Below are 25,301 nucleotides of genomic sequence, written 5' to 3' on the forward strand. Positions count from 1 at the left end.
GACAGCTATTGGATAATGCCAGATGGAATATTATGTCAATTTATCAGTCGGTTATAACCAGTCTTTTTATGCCAAATAGTTTGTTTTGAACATAAAGTATCACTGCCTTTTACAGAGCTCTGGCGCCACCTAGTGCTGTCTTTAAACTAATTATATATTTTGGCAAGGCTGCTGACTGAAAGTGGTTGGTAGTTGACTTGAAAACAATTACATATTTATAGTGTTTTATGGCCAACTTCAGGAACACCAAAATACAAATTCAATTATGTATCAATTCTTTAATTTCTAAAATATCATTCAAATATTGATTATAAACCTGTAATAATTCAATTTAAATATTGACTATAAACCTGTATTCATTAATCTTTACAGAAATACAGTAGGCTGTACAGAGGCATGGATATTGGTCAGGGCTTAGAGACAACTACAAAACATGCTTACAAATAATAATCGAACAGTGTTTGTTTACACACAAAATGTTGCATATCAGTACAGCAATACCTGGTTGCCATTTTTGCAAAAATACATGGTTGCAGTCAGTGTGTAGCTAATACAGTGTTTGCGCTGTAAGGTTCAGATGGATCTTGATGGTGCAACTGGCCATGCTATAGAAATATGTTTCTACATTATAATAGGTCATAATTACATCATACTGTTTGTGTCCAACAGTTTCATATGAACTGTGCAGTTCACAGTGCATTAACAGAGGTTTTTTACATACATAGAGAATTTACATACATTTTCATAGTACATTCTATAAGCCAATCTCATGCATTCTGAACCTAAATGATTCACCTGAGTCGCTATAGTTCCAAAATCCACAATCTTCTAATAGCAGAGGAGATCATTGTGGTGACACAGACTAGCCTAAAACCCATCATGTGACATGTCGAAGATTGAATCTTTGGATAGGGTGAATTATTTATCAGTGATAGATAGTCAATAAACATTCCATGGCAATTCATAATGAATTAAGTCATCAAATTATCCCCATAATGTTCTACTAATCTGTTCTAAAAAGTCAAAACCAATGCTGTGTGCTGAGTAAACACAACTTTGACTTTTTGTTTGTGAATTTAACAACTGGTGCTTGGAAATCTCGGAAAGACAGATGTGATATGTGTGTGGTGCGGCAATTAGAATTAGATTCTTCTTCTGCATCGTTTTACAAGGATGTGACAGTCAAATCCACTACCTGCCTCTTTTTTCTAAACTTTGAATACAGTGTCCAGTATTAATGACAATTCTAACTTTTGAAACAATGTTTAAGTAGGTATACATTTGGTCAGGCTGATTGTGGTGGGATCTTATCTTACAGTAATCAGAGCCTGACTCAAGTACAGTAACACTTAGCCAGTTCAGGCATTGCTACAACAACAAAGAAGCAGGAAGGGACTGGCGAAGGCGAGAGGCATTTAATGTGGCAATGTTAGTGAAACAGATGGACGAGAGGGTGTGTGTGTGTGGTTTTTTGTCCGTGTGTGTGGTGCTTCTTAATTTTTTTTATCAGGAATTATGTGTCCCTTGTGTGGGTACTTCCTGATGTAGTAATTACCTTTGGGCTGAGGGAAACTAATTAATGGCGGCAATCACAGTTACATTTAAGCACCTTACACATGCACGCAGGCACTCATATACACACCAAACCTCAAATTGGTTAGGCTGGAGGGGAGGGGGGGTTATAGTAGTGTTGTACGAGTGGCAGGCTGTGCACCTGCAGACATGGGAGATAAATCATCTGTGACTGGGGGAGAGACTCTCAGCACCCACCTGGACAGAGAGGGGAGATTGATCTCCTAGGAGATTACTGAACACAGAGACACTAGGCAATCACAGTGACTGATTCCTGCCCGGAAGAAAGCATGGTGTGTGTGTGGGTGTGAGTGTGTGTGTGTGTGTGTGTGTGTGTGTGTGTGTGTGTGTGTGTGTGTGTGTGTGTGTGTGTGTGTGTGTGTGTGTGTGTGTGTGTGTGTGTGTGTGGTGTATGCAGAGGCAGATGTGACAGTGCATTCCTCTTTCCCTGATCCAGGCTCCTATTTACCTCAGGCAAGGAAGTAGCTTCATACTATAGGAATATTCAGGGAAAGAGGGACACTACACATAGCATAGCAAGTACAGACGCAACAGAATAGTGACAATCACAGTAGCCTCTAACATCAAATATATTGTTTTATGTAAGTGATTATGACTTGTGCAGTTGATGCAGTTTCATTTAGTATAAGGCTTTATTACAAAGTGTGATTGCTGGGCATGCATGGCTTTTAATTCCTCAATTTTTTTTGTCAATGTTATGTGCTTCTTGGGAATTCCCCATTGCAGTTGTGAAAACCCATTTCAAAAGGACCAAACTATAAACTCCACTTCACTGAAAGGTTGTCTCTTTACACAGGAAGTCCCATAGAGTGCAAGAAAAAAAGAGATTTGTGTGTTATGTAGTCGGCTTTTAGTCTATGGCTGTTTGGTATTATACGGCGAGTTGGTTGCAGTCACTGTAAAGATTTAGTAACGTTGTCTATATTTCCTAAATATTGTTGCGGTTATTTCATTTTCCACCATGATAGCATCCAAAGCATGGGTGTCATTCACCTCCAGTATTCAGCCCATCTGTTTTATTATTTTCTATAACAAACCATTCACCATCCACTTCCTAAAATACTTCCTCTCTTGACATCATGTTAAAGGACATCATATTTGCAGCCATGTTTGGCAACCCGACCACTGGCCAAACTGGCAACCCCTTAACTACTGGCACATTGTTTCCCTATGGGCTCCAGAATACCTTGTCAAATATTCCCCATGTCGAATGCCCTCATTAAAAGGTCCAGGTCTCCGATGTTGGCAGCCTGGTAGAGCTCTGGCCGGTCCATCATGGAGATGGCGATTCGCAGGGCGGCCCAGATATTGGCTGACATGACCTGGTGAGTCTGGCGGTGACTCTGTCTCTGCTGGTTCAGTGCCGTCAAGAAGTTACTGGCTGCTTCTCTGTGGGAGGACCAATCAGAAGAGAGGGGATGTTTACAATGCACAGCCCTGCACAGCCCTCCACAGCCCTGCACAGTTTTAACAGTTATAGCAAATCTTGCTATTAACATTTTTAAATGTTTCCTTCTCATCAATATCACATGCATGCAAACCAATATTGAGAGATGGAAGACATTTTCACGTTACTATAGAGAAGAGAAGATATACATGACATGAATACTGGCTCACACTTCCTCTAACGTTCAGTGGTGACCTAACTTCTCCAGCTTCTCATTCCCTCTCTACCTGTGGGCCCCAAGGTTGATGCAGCTGATCCCCAGGTTGTAGCGGGATCTGATGAACCCTGGCTGGAGCTCCAGCGCCCGGGTGTAGGCCTCCACTGCCTCCTCACTTCGGTCCCCGTTGGCCAGTGTGGCCCCCAGACGGTTCCACAGCAAGTAGTCCTGGCAGGAGACCCAACATGTCACGAAAAGATGTGTGTTTGTGCATGTGTGTGTGTGTGTTTTTGTTTGTACCTCTGGTCTGACAGATAGTGCAGCGTTAAATGCTTCCACAGCCTTGTCAAACTCTGAGCTGAGGTTAAAAAGGACCCCAAGGCCTGTCTGGAGGTCCGGGTCCACTCCATCTGTGTTCAGCAGAGCCGCGTCCTGGAACAATCCTTTCACCTCTGCCAGCTGGCAGCTGTTACACACACATAAATACACACATCTTCAGATTGCCTGCTCACTGTGCAGTCTGAGCACCTTAAGACTGTTGCTGAAGGGCATAGACACAGCAAGTTTGACCAAAGTCAGCAGAAATGGAAGCTGAAAATTAGTCAACGGCATATAAATGTTTTATAAAAAATGTTGGCCCAGACATGGCTAAAAAGACTCTACTCAATGCATTATTAAACCAAGAATATTAAATGTTCATTCCATGTATACTATATCGAATATGAAATATTTACTATATAGAAAAAGTACAAAACTGTACCAGGACCCTAATAAATCAAATAGATTCCATATATTTCATGTTTAACTATTGAACTGATTAATCTCTTACCACAGGGCACTGCACATACATTAATATCTTCTTCCGCAAACCAAATGCCAAATCCAACTCTACCTGCCCAGAGTGGGGGTGTGGGGACCCCTGCTCGGTGTGGCGGGAGACCCCTGCAGCGGGCTCCTGCTCCCCAGGAGAAGGTGCTTGTAGCGGGGGTTGTGGCAGATCCAGCGGTGCAGAGCCTCACTGGCCTCCTTCTGCTGGCCTGTGTTGGTCAGACTCACGGCCAGGGCCATGAGCGCTGGCAGGTTGTTGGGGTTGAGCTCCAGACACCTGCCACGAGAGATGACACGGTTAACCACATTACATGTGGGTTGTCTGTGTTCGTACACTTCCTCCAGTACTTTATTGAGAAATTGGCCCAGAGAGGAGTAGTTGGAGCTGTCAAGTGGAGGAAATAGAGGGCAGATCATTTCAAGAACTCCAATAACAGTCAAAAAGGACAATATTAATTCAAGTAAAATTGACAGTATATGAACTATGGGATATACAGTAGGCTAAACATAATTTTATTAATATGAGATATATATTATTTATATAAAATCACTGTGATATCATGATCCTTTTGCATCTTACAGGGCATCTTCATTTAAATGTAAAACGTAAACAACAGTCTATTTAAAAGTCTATCAGCATCTTGTAAGAGAGAGTCTGTCTCACCTCTGAAGTGACACAATAGCTGCTTGTTCATTTTCATTCTCAGCCTGTGTAGTGCCAAGAACCTGCCAGGACTGAGGAAATGGAGGACACTGAATCATAAATATAACTCAACAGGTTTACAAGCCTAAGCTAAATGGTCATTTAAGAAGTGAAATCTCTTATAACCGATGGATGACTGCCGAATATATTGTTCAACTCTTTATGGGCAAATGTCACAAACATTTATCTAGTGTCATGTACAGTAACACTGTTATTTTTTATGTCCTTTATTTTACCACTGAATCCTGAGGATCTTGTAAGATGGCCGCCTCAAGCAGAAGGACAGCATTGTTCAGGTCGCCCTCTCTGGCCTTCTGCTGGCCCTCTTCAAAAGCATTGGGACACTCTCGATACGGGTTATTGGTGTAGTAACCCTTTAAGGCAAATCAAGAATGAACCCTAGCACAGATCTTCTAAACATACAGTAAATACATAAATATAATGACAAGTTACCAAACACAACAGTTGTAACTACGGGAAGTCCTTGAAAATTAATTCAAATGTTTTGCCAATATTCAGATAATGATTAATACTGCAAAGGTTGTGCTGTCAGTATTTAATATTAGCTTTGTATAAAATACTGTCAGAAGGACATGGACAGTAACTTTGTATAATTTTCATATGACAATAAGTGCATAATACATTATTCTGTAGTTGCTTAAAATTAGACCATTGTTAATTGACTAGGACCGACATTATAAAAAATGTATGTCCATAATGTGTATGACTCACAACTATGCATCATCCCATTACATGGCAGAGCAGTGCTGACCTCAGCTATTTAGGTTAGAGGGTGGGCATCATGTTCAAGGCCACAACAGACAAGATCTCCAGAGGGATTTAAGCCCTTGCTGTCCAGCTGTACTGCTGCCTAAACCATGTACTGTACTGTAGGTCAGGTGACGATAACAAAACAACAAAATCGATCCTGCAGTTTCAAACAGTTATCATTATATTGTCCTGGCGATACTCAGTCAAATTAGCTTCCCTTTTTTCCATGACGTGTCACGTTTCTCTGCCATGCTTTATATGCTGGTATTGTATTTCAAGAAACTGTTCCCAGACCAGTACTTCAGGGCAGCTTTTTGGGGGTTAGAGATAATCCTAATGTTGACAGCAGCCATATGCCCATGGTGATTCAAGGACAAATTCTGCCCTACAACATATGAAGGCCATAAACATAATAGCTACATATAAAAAGAACAACAATATAGATAAATAACGTAAAAATATATTTTGTTAACCTGTACCAACCGTGAACAGGACTGATATTATGTCAAATGTATAATAGAAGATTCATATTTCAGCATGTTAAAGTATTGTTAAAAACAAATACCATACACATATCCCATCAATTATGCATTGTTTCATGACTACTATATTAAACATCAGTTGTATTAAAAAAACGGTTAAGTTCCTCTATAAATAAATGTTAAACAGAACAGGACCGCATGATCCAAATGTGTTAGGTGTTCTAAAGCAGGACTCTAAAAGCAACACCCCATCTCTCTCTCTGCAGCTCTCTCTATGGTCTCTCTCTCTGCAGCGCTCTCTATGGTGTCTCTCTCTGCAGCTCTCTCTATGGTCTCTCTCTCTGCAGCTATCTATGGTCTCTCTCCTTCTCCGTCAGCCCACCATCCTGTATACTGTAATCACAGACATCTTTTAGCGTTCCCGCAGCGCAGCCTGCTTCCCTTCAGACAGTGACAGATAGATGAGAGAGTGTTCGTAGATGAAAGTATCAACCCTCTTGTGTTTGATACTGCTTGATAGTTTTCATTCAGCTGTAAACTGTGTTTACCCAATAGAAAGAACGGCGAGCTACACAGGAGGACATGAGGGGGGAGAACAAAATGCACATAAGCTGTGACTGACATTCTCATAGAATTAATGATGCAAAATGAGTTACGTTTAACAATAAATAACCCTAACCTTGACCCTAGGAATTAGATTTCCCCAAAGTGTCTGTTTACCCCAATCCTAACCTTTACCAAATGGGTTATGCATAACTTGGTGTTCATACAGAATTACTGTCCCTTTGGTTGGAGATAAGTTTACCTGTGCTTTAATAAAGCATCTTGTCTTCGAATACTACATACATTAATAGCTCATATTGGGGTATGGGATGAGTGTGGAGGGTCTTTGTACCTTCTCTATTGGAGAGACTGTGGGGGGTGTTGGGCCTTTGGGGTCCATCTCCTCCAGCCAGTTCCTCCGAGCTAACTCCTCCCACTCTGCCTGCATCTTGTCCCAAAATTCTGTGTCAGACTGTGAAGGAAAAGGAGAGAGAGATTTCACACATCTGTCTATGTTTCACAATGGCCTGCCACCAAACTAGGTAGTAATTCTCTCCAGTAGACAAGAGGTTTGTCCTTTAACGCAACGTGCAATAGTGTGTACTGTATGATTGTGAACCCAATACCTACATAATAAAAGTCTAGAGGTAATATATGTAACCCCCACTAGATCATAGATACAGTATATGGTGATGAACAAGACAATTGAGATAAGGTACATGAATTTCAATATACCACTCACGAAAAAACAAGCTATAGTAAATACTTGAACATTTCAGTTCAAACATGTCATGTTTGTCTTAGTGACACCACTTCAAACAGAGAACACAGTACTTTAAAATCGGAACAAAAATCCATAATTTCTCATCGTTTACTGAGGCATATTGTTCCCAGCTCTTGTCAGTTCAAATGAGTCTCATTCGACACATTTGTAGTGAACCCAACCATAGAACTCAACAGAATAATTTAATCATGTGCTCATTGAAATCGAAGCACAGTGCAGTAAATAGTGTTCATCAGAAGGAAAACAGATGCCTCCAAATAGGCAAGATGGCTGTGCCAGTTGGCTCTGATAAATTGGTAGGAGGCTGTTTTGTTTGACTTGAACTAGAGAGGATTAGTCACATACAATAAAAACACAGGTTCTGGTTGTCTTCCAGTAATTGAATCAAAAGAGCCTTTCTATTTATTTGAGTCATGGTGGCATTTGTTCAATTAATGGAAACATTTTCAAACACACACATGTACACGCAGAACGCACTAATGCAGTTCCCTTATAAGGGAACTCATATTATTTTATTCCCTGGCCAAATCAAGGCTTAATCCTAACAGTTTGTTCTGAGGTGATCTGTAGAAACTAACATATTAATTTAATGCAACATGCATTCAATTGGATATATTATATCACTTAAGTAACTAAACTAAGATTTGTAGCTCCATATTAGACTGAATGGTCAGCACAATCAGTTAGGTTGAAATGATACTACAGTATGCACCCAGTTCAGTAACATTAAAATGAAAGGAGATATGTAAGGTGAAAAGGGTCAGAGGAGGTGGAAAACTGAGAGGAGATGAAGGGAAGAGGAGAGAGGAGGTACAACACCAAGAAGAAGAAGTGAGGGGAGGTAGAGGAGAGATGTGGATACTGAGAGGGGGAGGAGGAGGAGAGGGGTGGAGGACAATGGTGGAGAAAATCTTCCATTATCTTCCAGTCATTAGTAGTCTGCCTCAGTCTGGGCCTATACATAGACACTGTGAATCATGTGACAGTGTTGTCGTCTCATTTTAGCCTGACTCCTTAGTGCTGTGTGACGAAAACTCTGCTTATCGGCTTTGGCCTTTTTTAGCCATTATTCACACCGGATTAAGTTTCCACTCTCACATCGGACACACAGACAGGAGCCGAGAAAAGGCATGTGCAGACACAAAATCTGTGTACTAGATATGCATGTGAAAACAAAAGAGACATATTGTACAAAAATTGTTAACGGCAATGGACAAGAATTCTTTAAAAAGCTAAAAGCAAGAATCCACATTAGACTAAATGCATTGAGGGCATGCATTTACAGTAATAACAATAATACAAATGATGTCTGTTTACAGTAAGACTTAGGTTTAATATTGAAACTGACAGTTGTATTCTGGACAATTCTCCATACTATTAAGAGTACTTAATAATAGCATGACCTGAGGGACATACAGTATGTTAATCTGGTCTAATGTTTCCTGTAGGAAAGTCACTCTTCATGTAATACTATTTTATCTGTAATTTTCCTCTGTCTAGACACCTGTTTTGTATTTTTGTCATGTTGTTCTTACTCACTGGAGCTCACTCTTTCCCATCTCACCTTTGTCCTCCTCACTTCCTCCAGTCATCATTCAATAACTCTCTCTCTCAAACAGAGCTGGTACACAAACTTGTCTTCCTCTCCCTATTCCCTCTTTTCTTCGTCTCATTCCATTCCTCATTCCTTCTTTTACCACGTGTGATTGTCCACCATCATTCTTCCTAGTTCCCTATGTATTTTTTATCTACCTCTCCCTCTTCTCCCAGCTGACGTCCGTTTTTAAGTCTCTCACTCTCTGTCCTGTAGTCCGTCATCGACACCTTCTTCCATCTTCATCTGGCACTGTCTCACTGGTCCTTCCTGTGTCGGGCACCTAAAACTACGACTCAGTGGTTCTGAGGTGTGCAGATAAGCTTGTTTTGATATGATGTATGAGACGGTGGGTCCATATATCTCTGATCGCAGAATTATACGTTGATCCAAGATGATATACGATCTGTGACACTAGATTAGCTGACAGTAACTCTAGATGTAGATGCTGATATTGTGATACTGTCTTTCTAAATGATGGATGATACAGTCTTGGGTTGTTACACAAGGTGTGCGTGTGTTTCTGTGTTTGTCTCACCTCTACGGCAGCCTTTGCCTTCACAAACTCATCCTCCATAGACTGATTTCTGGCCAGGAGGGCACGGCCTAGACGCCTCTCTTTGCCCACGCAGCAGTCCTGGGGAACACAGATGGCAACACACACAACACAAGGGAACAGGTCAGCCAACACCCTCAGCTCTAACTGTGAGAGGTCACTGACACCTCCTTTGCAAGCCTGTGGAAACTAGGAGACCGAAACAAATCCCCCTGCTTCCTTTCTCCAATCCAGTATCAGTATCAGTAACAGTCATTTTATTCATTTTTCCAGATATAAATAGAGAAACATAGACCTGTGCTGCTGATACAAAATCAATATCATCTATGCTGTTGACCTCGAAGGAGTTCTTGGTGGATGGATCTGTTTTAAAATCTGCAGACCTGTTTGGGGAGAGAGGAGAGGACAGTGCATATCAAATCAAATTCTATGAAAAAGCAACATGACATGCAACTCCGTTTTACATTTCGCAGGGCATGTTTCTAGAAGTGCTTTAATTACCACAAAAGTTCGCTGGAGGAGTGTTGTGATGCGCACCTCTTCTCGAATCTTTTCTTCCTGCGACTGTTCAGGGAGCCTTCCGGTTGGAGGTTCACTTCCTCCCATTTGTCCAATGGGGAGCTGGAGAGACTGACTGGACATGAGAAAGGAAAAGAAGCATGAAAAGAAATATGGACTGTCCAATCAAGCCTGTTTATATTGCACAACAAAATAAATCCCAAAATGATAACCATGCAATGATACAACCAGTTTCAGCAAAGTCATGCCATGTGAGTATAGGTGGGTACAGCAAAGTCATAATGCATGTCGTAATAGACAGGAACGTGAACACTAACTGAGACCTGAATCTAGTGACACTCTCTCTGGTGTGCGAGGGCTTGGGGACGAGCGGTCCACCTCCACCTGGATGAGCTCCGTGTCCTCGGGCCTCCTTCTACGCGGGCTGCTCTTGGCGCTGCCCCTCTTGGGGACCGTGGGGCTCCGACGGGCCCTGCTGCTGCCCTTCCTGCTGTTGAAGCCACTGGAAGTCTCCCCAGGCTCACTCAGGTCCACCAGATCCAAGGCTGTGGACAGAACTGAATCCCGTTTTGAGTGTTTCTTTATGTTTTGGTGGAAATCAATATGGCTTTCCTAGGGTTTCCAACTGAATACTGATTATGATGATGATTCTCTCATACTGAGGAATGGCTGGCTTGTGGTTGCTAGAATGACTTGCTTTCATCCACCATGAAACACTTTGGCTAATATGGCTTAAGAATCCTTTGAGGATGACCTACGCTTCCCACTGAGCCTAAGGGTTTAAGTCAAGCAAATTCACTTAGACCCTTATTGACTTATTAGATATTATCATGGTATCTGTTTCAGGGAAACATTTCTAATAATTTCTTAAAAATTGGAGCATAAATGTCAAGGCAAAGCAAGGCCCCAGAAGAAGATTTGACAGACAAAGCAAGAGGTAGAAAGAGAAATGGAGCAGATTAATGTTGGGTAATGAGTTGCGGAGGATACCTGCTGTGTTGGAGGTGACCAGCCGGGCCACAGGGCCGTCGATGCGGCTTTCTGACAGGAAATCATCAATGGAGGGACTCAGCAGTGGGCGGCTCTCTTGCTGCTCACCGACCAGCTGTTGGGTAAAGAGAGGTGACATTAAATGACACAAAATGGAAGGATGATGGTTGTAGAATGATACGTTAATCGTATAGCGCAGTCGTATACAACATGGATATTCTAGAACGTTTCGGAGATCCCAGACAGTTAAAAGACAAGAAACAGAAAGGCAAACACCAACCAAACTACTTGAAATCAAAACCAATTTGATCAAACAGAACCTTAAATAAAATATACTGTAAAATGTATTGTGTATCCTAAAAGCTTAAATTGCAACCATGCAGGTACAGCAGACAATGTTTTCATGTTTTTCATCTCTTAGAACAAATTCTTGCATTATTGCATCATCTTCTTTTATTCTAGACTCTAAAAGCAGGCACCCTATTTGATCGTATTCATAGTGGATTGGACACATTCCCAATTGAAAATACAGGTCTTGGAGGATTGAAGTCTATGAAATGAGACTGTTGGAAGCATCTTCTACAGGGTACATGTATGTACGGGTTTGCATTCTTACCCAGTGAGCCACCTACACATAATTTACATATAAAATGGTGAAACAGGGACATTATGTGGACTTTGATTGTAGCTGTGTAGCATGTAGCTGTGTGTGCATATGTGTGTGTGTGAAATGCATTTCTGCTTGTTTGCGGTCCTGATTATGACAACATGGGATTCTGCTCGTGCTGGACCCTGTGTGATTGGAGCTGATATTACTGTAAGGGTGACCTAGAGCTAAAATTGTCTCTTAGTGGAATTGCCAAGCCATTACAAAAAAACATTAATTTTAAATTAGACATTTTAAATGGCTTTTATGATCACCCTCTCCAAATGAGTTGACCCTGAAGAGGCTTTATTGGATGGCTTGATCGCTGGATGTAGAATAGTTGGCAGTGGAAATGCCACAACATTGAATGCATGTTAAAAATATATATGTGTGTGTGTGTGTTTGTATGTGTTTATTTATCTCTTGATGTGTATGTTATATATATATGTGTGCATGTGTGTGAGGGATAACAAGTCCCATTGTTGTTACACAACCATCAAAACTCTGGTTCCGTTCAGTCCATGAAATAAACAAAAGACAGCTGGATACTATTATGTTTCAACACACACAAGAGAGACTCAAATACCCTGATATCGAATTAAATCACTGGCAAATAATCACTTGATTGTTAAGCATGGCTTAATCCCTGGTAGTAGCTCTCTCTGACATCAATCTGCGCTGTTTTTCTAATCCAATCCACACGAGAGATGTTTGAACTCTACCACCAAAACATGAATGGGACTGGACATCCATCACATAGTGTAGTGGATCAAATAAAAGGGGTGTTGTTATTTAATTAATGTACGGTTGCAGTTCATGATGAGGTACAGAAACATGAAAGTTTCTCAAAAAATGTGAGCTACAGTAATTTCAAATTGTAATATACTAGGTGGATGGTCTAGTAGTTTGCAACTACTAGACCATCCATCCATTTTCATTGTAAGGTTTTACGGTACCCCAACCTTCCATTCGTCATGTAAAAGTAATCTCAGGTAAGGTGTTCCCCAGTGCAAATTTTTCACTAAGTGAATACTACAATGAAGAGGTCCATCAAGGGCCTGTTGGCATATGTTCAATTCCTTAATAGAGGGTTTTCAGGCCACCAATACTGACAAAAGTTGCAGACAAAAGAGTAAACTTAATCTGCCTATGAGAGGGCATTAAAAACACTTCAAACTGAAAGCTTTTGTGACTTGAATATGTAACCAAAGCCACAACAGAATGTAAATATCATGAGGTAACACAACACAGCAAGAAAATCTTTGCTAAAAGGCCAGCGTCCTAGATTTCTTACTCATCTTGCTCACAATAATCGCATGCTGGATGAAAACAACACGTTTATACATACAAACATATATAAAGAAAACCAAATCAAAAGATGAACGCTTGGAACAATCAAGCAAAGGGCAAAAGCTGAGCCACTTTTTGGTTTGATTTGTCATGTTTTGGGTGCTCGCAATGTTTGGGGCTATCTCGTTGTTATGATCAGTGACCTATGCTCTTTTGTAAAGCTCTCTCTTGGAAGTCGCTTTGGATAAAAGTGTCTGCTAAATGCATAAATGTAAATGTAATGTAATGTATTTACTGGTTTGTCATTTGACAAGTACTGAACTGAGGTTCTGATTTGGTTCAGCAGTTTGGGGATCTGCTGTTGCCTTTTAATTGCCGGAAGAGTGATATTGAGAGGTAGGGGTAAAAATTAATTTTATATTAATATCATCAAATGGTTGATGAAAGGTTCAGAATTTACTACATTTATTGTATTTTGTTTTTTTTATGTTGGAAAAGACAAAGCTTTAAGCTATCACTTGCAATAAATGCATACTGTACAAGCAGCAAGCATCCTTCCAAGCAGAAGTGGTGGTGGTTGGTGATAAGACAGCGTTGATTCAAATCCCTGGAGGGCTTGTGAATTATGTACACCCTCTGACGCAGCATTTATCCTGAATAGGTTGACTGCCTGGTTATTCAAAAAACATGTGCAGAGTTTTAAGGGATAATGTGTGATAAAAACAATACAGCAAAATAAAGAATAAATTACTATGTTGTACTGTATACCAAACCAGGAAGGGCTTGTTGCTTCCTGATGGTGGTTGTCATGCCCACCTTGGTTGTCACGCTGAAGAGGGGGTTTCCTTCAGAGGATGCCTTTTTACCCGGAAGCTCCTTCAGCACCATGGCAACAGCCCTTTCCCCTTTCCCCTACAACAGTGAGATCAACAATGACTTGAGTCAGTAGTCACAAATCCTTCCTATTCCAATTCTCAAATTAGGTTGATTTCCCAAAGCTTTTTTCCACACGGATGTATGCTGTGTGTTGGATGTGTTGTATCATATCGTATGAAGAAGGTTTATTGAAATATACAAGTATGCTTATGATTGAACATGTTACAAAAGCTAGCAGATGGAGATTGTGATGTTCAATAGAAATCATTCCAAAATTCTTTTGTGCATCTTATTCTTGTGTCACATCGTGTCACAGCAATACATATTTATAGAAAGTACTGTATATCCCACAAAGTGAGATGGATCTTTTCTCAATGAAATATGGTTTTCTGTGGTCCTGATGGACTGTGGACTGACTTGATGTGTACATACATAATGATGAGGAAAGTATTTAGAATTTAAATTACATGTCATATAAAATGCAAGACCAAAACAATGCCAGATTAAGTCTACAGTATGTCTCTCTTCTTTGAACTGAATGAGGAACCTTGCCCTTTAGGCACAGCCTAAAAAACAAAGATAATAACATACTACAGCTTAATGTAATGTTCTTACTTTTTCTTGTATGTGCACAAATATATTTGTTCTATTCTTTATATCATATATTTCTTTAGTTAACCTATTGGCCAGATATCTGCTTTAAAATATCTTCAGGTCTTTAGTACCTCAATGGAACTGCATGAATATTGGTTTATTGACAGCAAAACACAGCATGGCCAACCAAATCAATCGGCAGAGGAATTGTTTAGAGTGAGGACATTTACAAAGCATCCATTCACTTTACTGATTCAAACTGAATCTGTTGGTGCAGTTACCTATTTCACAGGAACGGTAGTAGGCATTAATGGACATGCTTTTCTTTTTTAGTTTTCTAACATGTATTCAGCATTCAGCAGTGCTCCAACATGACGCTGATGTGGAATAATCCACGTAGACCTAGTTAGGTCAGACTGCAACATGACATAACCACTAAGCAGCCACAAGTCTCTTGGGTCAATATCCCTAAAAGCACCCAAAAGAAAACAATCCAGAATAGACCCTGCTCCAGTGTAAGATTAGGTTTCTCCTCACTGACGTTTTTTTACATAAATAATACAGAATTACTATATACAACTACGTAAAGTCTAGTTGTTTCTTGTCAACTACACATTGCAATTCAAAACCTTTACAGTGGCAGTTGAGGAGGGAATAGGATGCAACTATATGTCACTAATACTTTTAACCATTGGTTTCAGTAAGGTACACAAACACACACAAGCCTACATTAATGCAGATGCAGTGAGCACTTAAGAGAGCAGGGATGTTATATTTACCATGGGACAAAGTAATGTGTTAAAGGCTTTGTAATGCTCTGGCAAACACAGAAGACGCACTAATAAAAGTATGATTTATTCAGATCATCTTTATAACGTTTGCTAGAACTGTGGCATGGTAAGAATGGGGTTGCATGATATCTGTTACATTTAGACACATTTTATTTAGCACTTTGGAAGTTAGTTTCAGTCCAACAGAGACCAGGAGTGAATCATTAAAGTCATAAGAAAGCTCAGATGCACATCACAGAAAATCTGTTAATACATAAACAGCTGGATGCTTTGATACACTCCTCATCACACTTGGCAGGTAGTTCTCCGTTCTCATGATGATAAATAGCCCAGATGATGATCAATATCAGCAGGACATCCTGCATTTTAATGATTAGAACTACAGTATAGTGGGATCAATCCTTAAACAACCTTTTAATATTGATAGATGATATCAGGGAATTTGAAAGTGATCATATGATCTTGAATAGGTCTTGGAAGTTAAAAAACTGTCCAGTGATGATAGGGGCTTACGAACAGGGACATTTCCCATAGTGACAGTGAGCAACCTACGCATTTTATGACCATTGACTCACCGAACATTGGATAGCTACTGTATAAAGAGCTGTGTATAAACTCCTATTGATGTAAGAGCGTTATAGAGATACGTAGTGAACAATTGCTTTAAAAGGCACTCTTGATCACTTTTTCCACATGTCAAAATGCAGACAAGCGAGTCTGGTTCATAGCTTAGCTTTTCTTAAAAGGAACTTTTCGTGAGTTTGCATTTCACTCTAAGTGAAGAAGTGTTTCAGCTGACTTCTGAAACATCCAGACACACCAATAACAGTTGCAAGGCTAAAGTGAATGGCGTAAACAACCTCCACAGATATTTAGATTCTTTAACTCCGCTCAGCCAAGCACACTTTACGTTTGACCTTTTTCACAACTCCCTTGCGTTTATCTCTTTCATCCTTCTATCACTCTCTGTCAAAAGCACAGTGCTCCAAAACTGTAACATGTTATCTTCAACTTCATCTGAGAGGATTCAGAATAGTTACTTTGCAGAGTTGTGAGCACTGTCTTCTTACCGTGCCAGAGCATCTACAGGAATATCTAGGGCTTAAAGTTTAGCATGGAACATTGAAGATAGTGGATATATATGTCTCTCTCTCCTTGCTTCTCTCCCTCCCTCTCTCTCTTTCTCCCTCTCTCTCACACCTTCCCCTTTTCTTGAGACTCTTGCGTCTCTAAGTCTAGTATTACCATGCCAGTTGTCTGACTGTGAAGCACTTTAGCATCGTTGCGGTTTGGGAGACGCTGTGGTGGCTCAGACCTAAAAATAAAAAAATAAACTAGCTGTGTGCTGAGCAAACAGTCAACCATCAGGCACGTAGAGTCCCGGCGGTGCTGAGCAGGGCCAGAGCTCACAACTTTTTCCACAGCATCTAATTAAACCAAGAATTTGCAACGATACTTCACTATTACAATCATAGGGAAACGTCTTAGTCATGATACATATGGCTGCTACGTCAGGATAAGAGAATGCCAAGACAAAGGGATGCGACTGCTGATTGTAGCCTTGTCTATTACCTTATGTAGTGGATAGGAAACTGTGGGTAGGAAACTGTTCTAACAGTGAACCAGTGTTACTTCTGTGAGTCTTCTTGGTACTGTAGGTCAAAATATGATATTACCAGAGAAACACTGTTACGGTGACCCCCTACTTTGTTCTTGTTATTAAAAAGAGGACTGGAGGACATATGGGCGATCAGAATTTGGATTATATTTTGCTGTTTGCAAGGACACATAAAGATAGTGGTAGGCTAAAGATGCGTTTTCTGTGAAGAATTACAACAGGATAGAATGTATTTCTATGTGTTATTTTGAGGGGAATTAATAATTCACAGTTATGTAGGAATACTTACTCATCTCCTCAATGTCATGATCAGCATGCAACCAAAAGGCTGGGTAACATCGGCAGGAGACAGCAAGCCAAGGGCAACAGCAGGGTGCATAGGGACGCGCCTCTAGACACCACCTTTCGCAAGTGTCAGTTAGGCAGAAAAATGTGTTGACTGAAATATTTGACCCAAAGGTTTTATGTATTTATATCCTGCAGTAATCCGGCAGCACTCTTTCTAATTAATCTTGTATGAGAGCATCCCCACTGTGGTTATTTCTGCCTGAGTCACCGGCTCTAACTACTGTACAGATGCCCTAGAGAAGATAGAAAGGACACACAACAGGATTATCAGAGGAGTTCTTTCCTCACTCTTGTTTCATTCAATGAACCAAAGAGGATGAGAAGAGGTTTTGTTTTGGCACTTCCTTTTCTTTCATTTCTCTTCATTTCCACTACCTGTTCGTGTCAGCAGGTGCTGAAATAAGCAAGGTATGCAATGACTAAGAGGATATCCAGATGCTGTATAAGCCTGATTTATTGTATGGTTACATTGGTACAAAAGGAACTCCAGAAAGACTAGTGGTGGGTTTAAAGATCTTCAACTGGAATAAACATCCGCATGTGTAAATACATGCGTTAAGGTTTACAGGAGCTCACTATTTCAGAGTCCACATTTCCTCAAATTTGGATAAGTAAGTAAGTAAGTAAGTAAGTAAGTAAGACTTTATTTATATAGCACATTTCATACAAGAATTGTAGCTCAAGGTGCTTTACATAAAATCAATAAAAACAATAATACAAGTGATAAACAATTCAAACAAAAATAAAAATCCCAATAAGATCTCTGTTCAAGAGAGAAAACAACTTTAAAAAGTAGGAAAACCCTTTTGAGATAAAATTACTTAAATGCTTCGGTAAAAAGGTAGGTTTTAAGCTGTCTTTTAAAAATGTCTATAGTGTTTGCTTCCCTAATATTTATGGGTAATTTGTTCCATAGTTTTGGGGCGTAATTGACAAAGGCCGAATCACCAATCTTCTTATGACTGCTTCTGGTGACCTCTAATAGGCCTGCATTTGATGATCGCAGTGTTCTAGCTGGTGTGTAGTTTATAAAGGAGTTAGCAATGTAGCTAGGTCCTTGTCCGTGTAGAGCTTTGTATGTGAGGAAAAGGACCTTAAAGTCAATTCGGAAGGTAACAGGGAGCCAGTGTAAAGTAGCTAGGACAGGACTAATGTGTTCTCTCCTTTTAGTTTTGGTTAATAATCTAGCTGCAGTGGTTTTCTTGGGAAGACCAGTGAAAAGTGCGTTACAGTAGTCCAGCCGGCTGGATATAAAAGCATGAATTAACTTCTCTGCATCATTTTGGTTTATGAATGGTCGTACCTTTGCTATATTCCTCAGGTGAAAGAAAGCTGTTTTGGTCACTTTATTAATGTGAGAGTTGAAATTCAAATCTGAGTCCAGGATTACACCGAGACTCGTCCCCTCTGGTTTAAGACAGGGGGTTAAGCCTCCAAGATTCTTAATAAGCATCTCTCTTTTGGATTTGGGGCCACATAGTAGGACTTCGGTTTTGTCTTCATTTAATTTAAGAAAGTTATCATTCATCCATTTGTTTAAAGACAAAATATAGTTACATTACATTTTTTATTACATTTTAAAGGGGATGTAGACTTTCTTAGTATAGGATAATATATTTATTTCCGCAGAATAGGTCCGTAAAGGCATTTCTAGTCTGACTGTCCAATTAGTCCAATGGAGCAAAGAAACAGTTCGAATCCCAGAAAGTGCTCACTCTTTCACAGCACTTAACCTGAGTTGCCCTTGTAGACACAGCCATTAGAAACTGAAACAATGTGTCAGATGTCAGCTATGTAAGCCGCTTTCTGCTATAAACTTCTATTCAGCAAAGAGAGAGTGAAAATTATCTATTTGGAAAAGAGAGAGAGAGGAACAAATGTCTGCCAGGTTGTTTTTTACAGTTGTATCTATTTGGTGAAAATGGGTACGGTTTGAGAGGGATGTTAACTGGCTTGGGGGTCACTGGAGTCATTTAGTTTTGTTAGTGAGGTGTGGAGTAGCTTCAGGGCTCTGAAAGGGTGCCATCTTATTACTATGATGTCTCAAAGGGTTCAAACGAAACAATTTCTGTAAAATATAAAGTAGCAACTTTCAGCTTTACTGTAAATGTATTTATTGGTTAGGGTTCTGACATGTACAAGACTTACAGTGCGTGGTCATATACGAGATGCAATTCATTGCCAGGCTTTGAAGTACAAAAGGCAGTTGTGTTGCACTACAAACTAAAAAGTATAAAACTTTCATTGGGCTGTTTTGTAACTTTCTATGAACTCTCTTGCTATTAATAAATACATCTGCTTTTGTGTAAGGGGTCTTGTCTTAGAAATATCCTAAACTATAAGTAAGTTGTCTTGTTGTTTGTGTAGTAAAGGCAAATGTGTGTTTCTGGAAGCCTGAAGTCATGATTATAGATCTGGATTATGAACTGTTCCAAATTAGCAAATAACAAATTATTTTCTTTACACAAAACTCCATTGATGTGCTCCTTCAAAGAGCATCTGCTTTATATCAGATAATTTGGCAGGATGCATGATGAACATCAATGCCTAGAGCCTTCAGGTTCTTTAAAGGCTGATGACGTAGCATCCTTTCTGCTTTGATCAGGCTGACCAGACAAAGTGATTGTGACATTATTATTGAGCTATCTGTCTAATCAAAACCATTCAAAAGAGGCCTAGAATACTTAATACATGAAGCCCGTTGGCTATGAGGTTCACAACCTCAGACCCAACCACCACAGCGAACCACCCACAACAACAGAACTAATCCTCAATGCATGAATCCCTTCAATGTAAAATCAATTTTTGTATTGATATAATGCCTTCCACGGGATGTGACTATGAGTATGTGGCTACTAACTAAAACCTTCAGTGTACATTTAGCATAGAGAAGTGCATGTCCTGCACCTCCCACTGATTCATAAGAAACGTCAATGACATACTCTGGGATTATACTATATTTCTCTGTCCATTCAACAAAACGTTTTAAACATGAATTTTCCATTTAAAAATGAAGTTGTTATTATTCTGTACTCTATGTTAAGTTTAAACCCTCTTTTGGTTCTATTTTACAAGAAAGGGCACCTTGACTTGGCAGTCATAAAGAGTTTGGGGGATTATTTTTCATGCCCTTTGAATCTTCTTAGGGGACGTGAACAGGATTTCTTTGAGAAGACGTCTTGTGAAATGACTATCTAAGGATGTTCAGTGAAGAACAACGGAAAATATGGGAGCAGAATTGAACTTACTGTGCTGAAACTAGCCTGAGGCTTAACATAAAGAAGGGAAAGTCACAAAAATATCCCTTTGTAATTTTTGTAAATTTGAGCTGCAAAATATATGGGGATTTTGGTATTCTACTGAAACATTTTAAAATATAACCTCAACACTGTAAAACAATTCACTTTGAATGTATTAATGGATATATTCCAATTAAGTCCCTATTAGTGATAGCAAAAATATCATTTTTAAATAATGTACTCTGCACTGTATAACATGGAACAGACTTCTCCAAACACAGCCTCTTGAGAAAATCCATCTCAGCCCCAAGCCCTAAGTCTCTTGTGTTCACTTAGACTCCAAGGTCAGATTTAACCTATCCCTGAAATTCAGGATGCTCATTAGAAATCTACACTCGTTCTTAAGTGTCCTAAGGGGAAATATCAAACCCAGCCCACACAAGGCAACTTGAATCTCCATTCATTGCTTGAATCAAAAAATCAAATTGCATTTTTTTCATGCACTTCATTTTCTACTGAGACTGTCAAGTGTGGCTACATACTGTAGGTTGAGTGCTCCTTCTCAAAGGGCACATGAGCTGTACAAGCCAATGGGAGTTGACCTTATTACTTGTTTTCTACTCATTTCGACTCAAGTCAGTTCACTAAGTTTGTTCACTTTGGCTTTTGTGTCTTATGTGGCTTTTTTCTGACCCATCAACCCACCATCATGGTGACCATTTGTAGACAAATCATGTTTACTGTAGCTTGTTGACATGACTAGTCATTTAGACAAGATGCCAGGGGGGATACAGCAGATCAGCAGATAGGGGCCTACAACCATGTAGGCTTTATTCACATACTGTATGTGAACCATAGCAACAGGTCTAGTCTTCAATGTGGTAGGATAGCTGCAATACAGACGCAACCAGGACATGGCACTAATCCTGTCTAGCTCTCTCCAAAACATCTAGAGAAATCCGTCATATGTTGTCTATGGTGTTTTCTTCACGATCTGCACCGCACAATTGCAGTACACGAATTAAAGTGGAAACAAATCGGATCTTTACACAATATTTACCCGTTGTCCAAGTGTGTTAAGCCTAATGGATAATTCAGTGGATCCTACTTCAGCTTATGTCCTAATATGTTGATGCACGACCAGCTGACCTGGCCATAACGGCTTCAAGGTTTAAAGCCTATTTTTAAGCTTGACATAATAATCATATCTTCGCTTTAGAGTATGGGAGCTTGAGAGATGAGCCTCCCTTAAAACAAGAGTCATAGTATTGGCCATACACTGTTGTGGCGGAAAACTGCTTCTCTACTTTTCTCGACAGCTCCATATAATGCGAAATATTCCAATGAGACTGTTCACAGAATAAAAGGAAGTCCCAAGAGAATCCATTTATATGATATTAAATGTGCAGATACAATAAAGTGATGGTGTAAATGTGCAGCATCTGTTTAGTTGTTATTCACACCCTTGGTCCTGTGAGTGTGACTAAAACGATAAACATTTGTAACTAACAAACACAAATGCAGACACACACACACACGTTGCTCATCAGCTGATGCAGGGATCAGCAGACAGACCCAGTCGATTAAGAGGTCCAAGGTTGCACAACCACTTTTGCATCACACAGCACCTTTCTGGCTCCTCTCCCCCCCTCCCCTCTATCTTCATCTGTCTAACAATACATGGTGTGAAAATCCAAACTGTGGAAACACACGGAGGACATCCTATGTCAGGCAAACAGCAGTGATGTTAACAGTCCCCATGTGTTCACTTCACCATGAAGAATGAAAGGTAAACATTTAAATTTTTAACCACCTCTGGCGACTGTGTCATTCCTTTTTCCACTTTCCATGGCTGAAGTGCACTAACCCATTTGGAGGCCTAGGTTGCTGTGCACATTGATGTGCATTAAGACTAATCTCTATATTTTCCATTACCAAGAATAAATGTTGAAAAAATGCGAGCTCTTAATGAATGTTTGTAATGTGGCAATACATCTGAATTAATACATAAATTCTAAATTCATGCATTCAACCATGAATTGCTTTTTTATCGAAAAAAATTGTTGTTCTATAAGCACAGGTTTGAAACATGCTCATACTGTATATGTTTGAAAGATTATTTGCGTCAACTCCTAGTGGATAGGATTGCGATTTACATTTGAGAGTATGCCAATTATCGTATGGGCTCTTTTTGTTTGAGATTGAGGAAGTGTGAGATTAGCATGATGTTTTTGTTCCTAAATCTGGTGATTGCAGTTTTTTCTCAGTTGTTGCATTATTGTCTCCCAGTTTAAGAGGATGAGACCCCAGGGAGCAAATAACTCTTCGAGACTGACTCTGAGAGACTCCCTGTGCACTTAACTGCATGTAGCTGTAAATGGAGTCTCTCTGGTACTGTCTTGCCATCATTCTATGAAAAAAAAGACCAGCACATAAACTCCAGGGTTTCACTTGTCATAATGTGCTGTATCTCTTCAGGCATGAGCAGGTATACCTTTTCTATTAGGACCTATACAATTGGACCCATTCAAATCATTTTGGGGTGGCACCTTAAATTGACTTTTAATTTATTAAAATGTTACAGGCTTGAGGCATCAGAATTCTTAAGGCAATGAATGCTTGGTCTATAAAATCCAGTGGAGAAAATACCACATGTGCCGGAAGACTTGAAATATTTACGAGTGCTTGGCCCATTTTTTCTTCTCACATAGCTTATTCCTTAGATGACAAAACAGTAAACTTCAGGTTTCAAGTCATCAGCTCCCTTGGTCCTCACAGGTCAAACCATCAAAAGTGCCTATGTTATGCACTCAATGCATCAACCTTTGAAGGCCAGCCTTTGACAGTGATGTCAAATGGACTAGTAACACAGACAATTTATCTTCCTGGTACAAGAAAGTGAGGGCACGGCTTCCGTGTTTACAAAATGTATTGGCAAGTCCAGCAGTTTAGGATTTTATCCATTTTGATTGCAGAATTGTATATGCATTTTCAAGTAATGTGCCGGACTTATGTGTGTAGTGACTTTGTGTCACCGAGAAGTTTTCTCTGTGTAGGATACTTTCACTAGCACATGTTGGAATCCAAAGTCATTTTGATATCTGCATGTTTCTATCATTCCTTTCAAGAGCAGTCATTTCTGTTTGCACACTGTGCACTGTTTGGTTTGATCAATGTTAAAGACTCCAGGACTTCAGATGTTGCTTGTCCCTTATTCTACCCTATTAGAGGAAGACTTTTCAGTTTCTACATGTATCTACAGTATGTGTGTTTAATTTGTATGATCTTTTCAATTAAATGTGCTGATTGTGTAACAATTATTGACATATATTTGCTGGTTACATGTATTAGCTTTCTATTGATACAGACTTAACAACTAGTTCTTTCTGCAGTGAAGTGGTTGTCTTTATTTTCCATGTTGTTGTTTGTAGTTATAGCCCCTGTTTCTATTTCCAGCATATGTCTTGGGATCATTTAACACCCTGACTATTTCCTCATAGCAACCCAATGTACAGCCATTAATCCAGAGCTATCTTGACATGTATATATCTAGACAGCAACTTTTGTGTTTTGCCTTTGATAACTGATCTGCATGGTTACATTTTGACTTAATTTTCCTAAGATTTGGGAAAGCAAAACTGGTAAAAATTGGTACCCTGAGCCCACTTTACCCCTTGATGGACAAATAATCTTCATTAGTTCCAGTCTCCAAAAATTACTGGAGATTATTCTTTTCTAACCTTATTCTTTTTTTAGTCCAATTCAAAGACAAATAGCATAAATCGCAGCTCAGGATCACTGAATGGGGAAAGTGTTCTCGGTTCACTGAGGGATGGACCCTTTTTCTAGAAAATGAACAGGATGCTGCTAGCCTGCTGCCCAGTCATGTATCTGCAAGTGTTGGTAGCCTAGCCAATTCCTTAACTGCAGCGGATGGGATATTTTCACTCATCCCCACTTCATTTTAGTAGAGAGATTTTAAAGAGTTAGTGTAACCTATGTTTGTGTTTTTGGATCTAAGTGGAAGTGCAATAATTTTAAAAAACGAATCGCAATTACAAATAGGCTAAGGAACACCTTCTGTGTTCTCCACGTGTAATATGCAACGGTTAAAAAGAGATGAAATAAGATGAAATAAAATATTTAACTTACCTGTGAATGCCCCTGATACATAATGAAATTGGTAGGTGGTTAAAATGAACTCGACGAGGTCAGCTCCAGGATGAACTCTTAAACGTTCACTTGACACTATCCGAAAAGAAAAGGAGCTGTCCCTTGCTGTGGTCCTGCACACCGAGTTTACGCTATGTTGTATCTGTATCCAGCTGCTATCCCATCGGAAACGAGGTCCCGGACAACAGTAGTCAAACGCTAGGCGCTCTTCTAACCCTTCCCTTTTTTTCTTGGACGCTTCTTAGACGTTAATTGTTTAGCCTGTAAATCGCTCTAGTTTCTGTCGTGCTCTTCTCTCGAGGTCACGATAAACTGATTCTCCCCGTCCCATACCCCGAAGTCAGATCCCGAGTAGCTTCTCCGGCTCACGTGCCCCATTGCATAGTGAGCGAGAACAGAGGCTCAATCAACGTGAGAGATGCTGATAGCTCGAGATGCATCTTTAGGTAAGGAGGGGTAATTGGGAAGTAGGCTACAGAATGTTATTTCTATTTACTAAAATAAATAAACTGCTCACATAGGCCTAGCAACGTGGTTTGGTACAAGGATATTTAAATGAGCATGTATATATTTCATAAAAACCTCCAAATATTTTTCTTTTAGCTGTAGGCAATTGCCTACAGCTAAAAGAAAAATATAATATAATAATAATATATATAATAATATAATAATATATAATATAACCCTAACCCTAACGTTCTTAAAACCTATGCAAGTTCAAAATAAAGGTGAGATCTAGTGCCGACCGATAAAATACAG

The 25,301-nt window shown here is 39.7% G+C and overlaps 1 protein-coding gene across 1 annotated transcript; it reads right to left on the reverse strand.

Moving 5' to 3' along the window:
- Nucleotides 1-295: 295 nt before the first annotated feature.
- On the reverse strand, nt 296-24,888 carry pex5lb (peroxisomal biogenesis factor 5-like b). The gene is made up of 14 exons (XM_062481981.1): nt 24,522-24,888; nt 13,720-13,815; nt 10,968-11,082; nt 10,301-10,534; nt 9,960-10,092; nt 9,754-9,841; nt 9,441-9,539; nt 6,877-6,996; nt 4,965-5,102; nt 4,690-4,760; nt 4,090-4,302; nt 3,498-3,663; nt 3,268-3,425; nt 296-2,982 (listed from the first exon to the last, which is right to left on the reverse strand). The coding sequence occupies exons 1-14, from the start codon at nt 24,540-24,542 to the stop codon at nt 2,784-2,786; spliced, it is 1,851 nt and encodes a 616-aa protein (XP_062337965.1). The 5' UTR covers nt 24,543-24,888; the 3' UTR covers nt 296-2,783.
- Nucleotides 24,889-25,301: the final 413 nt, after the last annotated feature.

Source organism: Osmerus eperlanus, chromosome 16 (genome assembly GCF_963692335.1).
Source record: "Osmerus eperlanus chromosome 16, fOsmEpe2.1, whole genome shotgun sequence".
Classification (NCBI taxonomy): Eukaryota; Metazoa; Chordata; class Actinopteri; order Osmeriformes; family Osmeridae; genus Osmerus; species Osmerus eperlanus.